Source organism: Protobothrops mucrosquamatus, unplaced genomic scaffold (genome assembly GCF_001527695.2).
Source record: "Protobothrops mucrosquamatus isolate PMUCROS unplaced genomic scaffold, P.Mucros_1.0 scaffold8439, whole genome shotgun sequence".
In the NCBI taxonomy this organism is placed as follows: Eukaryota; Metazoa; Chordata; class Lepidosauria; order Squamata; family Viperidae; genus Protobothrops; species Protobothrops mucrosquamatus.
In genome coordinates this window covers 5,374-8,032 of record NW_015394234.1, presented here as the reverse complement: position 1 = coordinate 8,032, position 2,659 = coordinate 5,374, and the positions used below count along the sequence as shown (strand labels likewise).

Sequence of the window (2,659 nt, the reverse complement as noted above, 5' to 3'; positions counted from 1 at the left end):
GTTTCTTTTAAATAATTTAAATCCCTCTAGCTGTGTGTTCCATGTGTGGGTTTCATCCCACCATGTTTCTGTAATGGCAACAATATCATATCTGCCCTCATTAACCTGAATTTCTAGTTCACCCTGTTTGCTGTTCATACTCTGTGCATTGGTGTATAGACATTTGAGTCCTTTGTGACTGGCCCTGTGTTTTTCTACACAACCTGTGTGGTGCCTGAGTTCCTCTATTGTCTTACCACCTATTTGGTTAGTGCACTTTGTGTGGCACTCGCTATTAGAGGCTTCATTTTGCTTGACAGCAAGGTTGGTATCTATGCTACATGCACTGGTAGCCCTATAATTTTTAGATTGCCGGGGTAAATGTTGCATTGCCTCTGCGGTTGTTCGTAAGGGTGAACAATTGCCATGGTGCTGCAATATTCGTAATTTTGGGACTTGTTCATAAACACTAGAGGGCACTTATTGTGTAACTTCGAATGTTCAGTTAGGAAACGTTTGTAACTCAGGGATTAACTGTATAGGACCGAAAATATAAATGGATCTTTACCTGGAGAAACCTCTTCTTTCTGTCTAACTGTATGGTCTTTTGTGAATTTCACTCTTTGATGAGCCCGTATACATGTCTTGCATAACCACTCTACACACTCCACACAAAAGCCATTGGCTTCTGCATTGTCTTCACAGCTTGTACAAACCTGCAAAATTAGAAATAAAATATATTTTGAAACAAATACAGAGTTACAAAATTTGTAGATCTGATCTTAATGATTAATGCAGAATTCAACTGGAAAGTGCATGAAATACTGTAATTGTGCTAATCTAAGAACACTTCGAGACTTTGTAAACAATTAACCCTTGATAAGTCCGGGATAGATTGATATCTTATTTCGGCTAGAATCGCACTTCAATGAAGGTTTTACCAATTCCTGGGGAAATATATGTAGTTTTCCACTTGTGATCATTCAAAGTTACAAGGGACCTCCCTAAAAGGTACTTATATTCTGGTTTTGAATTTCCAACAGCTGCCCCCCCATGGTTATGTGACATATTTTGGGCCCACATTTACAGCTGTTTGCAGCATCCCATGGTCACATGACTTGTCTTTACATTTACATTTTTGCCAAAATTATTTAAATTATTTTATTTTATTGAATAATTAAATGTTATTTATTTCTAGTTTTTGACAGAAGCGCCCCATAAAGAACAATGGATTCGCATAATGTCCATCACATTCTCTTTATGAATACCATGTTCAGTTAATGACTGCTGCAAAAAAGGTCATAAAATTAGGCCAGTTACATAAGTGATCCACTTGACTACTCTCATGACTTACAACCATAATGGGCAGGCTCAATTATGGTAATAAATTGAGGATTATTTATATACATAAATTTTCATCTCTTCTGGTAACATGAAAGATCTGGAACTAGTTTCAGTCTTTCATTTCATGAAATAAATTTTAAACACATGTTCAATCTTCACTGGAAAGTCAGTTCCCCAAGAAAGGAACTTTCTGAAAATATCCTCCATAAATTCACTCAGGTTTGATTAATTTGAGAGATTTTCAATACCAATCACATATAGAGTTTTTCCCTCCGTGTTTGGACACTAATTCATTTATCCAAAATATTATGAATGGTTTGAATTATGGTCTCATGGATCTGTAATTAATCTTCGTATCTAGCCACTTTTTCTTGCATCTGTTTTAAATCACTCTTAAGCTTTTGTTGGATCAACTTCAAGACTTGTACTTTAACTAGGATCTTTTAGTAGAAGAATCTTCTGCCATTTTTCCCAGCATAGCCGATGTTAATGATAGTTAGAATTAAGCTACCTATTGACCATAGTAATTTTTTGAATTACCCAATGATCAAAGTCTTTATCTACAGAATCTGAAAATACAGGAGTTTGAAAACCCTTTAATTAGTATCAATCAATCAACTTATTGTTACAGCCAAAGGCCAACACATAAATTAAACATTCAAATAAAACAAAACTAAATAGAACCAACACAAGAAGACATAGCAATATATTACAATTAATGATGTAATCAATGAGTGACCAAGGTCTGTCTAGTTTTACAGACAATATAACAAAAACTAGCTACCTTCAGAAAAACTGAATCATACTGACCTGACAATAAAAATACATTGAGTATAGTCTAATGCTGGATAAAAACACATGTAATAAAAATTAATTATAAAAGATTATTAAAAAGATCTAAAATGTTTATTTATATTTCTGATGAATCCCCAATGCTGCTGCACAGAAACTAGCCACCTGCACCGTGATCACTGCCTGCTCATCCTTAAACAGCCATTGGAGATAAATACTTTCCGAACAACCAGGATACCTATCAATTGTGGGGAAGGGGCGTTGTCTTACCTGAACGCCTTTTCTCAGCAAAGAGGAATGTAGACTCCACGTGTGGGTGTTAATTGTCCTCTAGCCCAATCAGACCAATCAAAGTCGCCACGCCCCTTCAGGGTCTGAGCATGCCCAGTTTCGAAAAGGGCGAAGCCAGTGATTGTTCTGTACGACGTGATGGCTCCTGAAAAATTGACACTGACCTGACTGCTAACTGAGCAGGGAGGGAGTGGAGTCTACATTCCTCTTTGCTGAGAAAAGGCGTTCAGGTAAGACAACGCCCCTTCTCCAG

The 2,659-nt window shown here is 36.7% G+C and overlaps 1 protein-coding gene across 1 annotated transcript in view; it reads right to left on the bottom strand.

Moving 5' to 3' along the window:
• Positions 1 to 2,659, bottom strand: part of LOC107300788 (transcription intermediary factor 1-alpha-like) — a gene marked incomplete at its 3' end in the record, with an annotated part of 11,784 nt that overhangs the window by 4,372 nt on the left and 4,753 nt on the right. Inside the window, exon 2 of the mRNA XM_015830078.1 lies at positions 548 to 695. Within this exon, the coding sequence (XP_015685564.1) occupies positions 548 to 695 (148 nt within the window). The remainder of the gene's footprint in view (positions 1 to 547; positions 696 to 2,659) is intronic.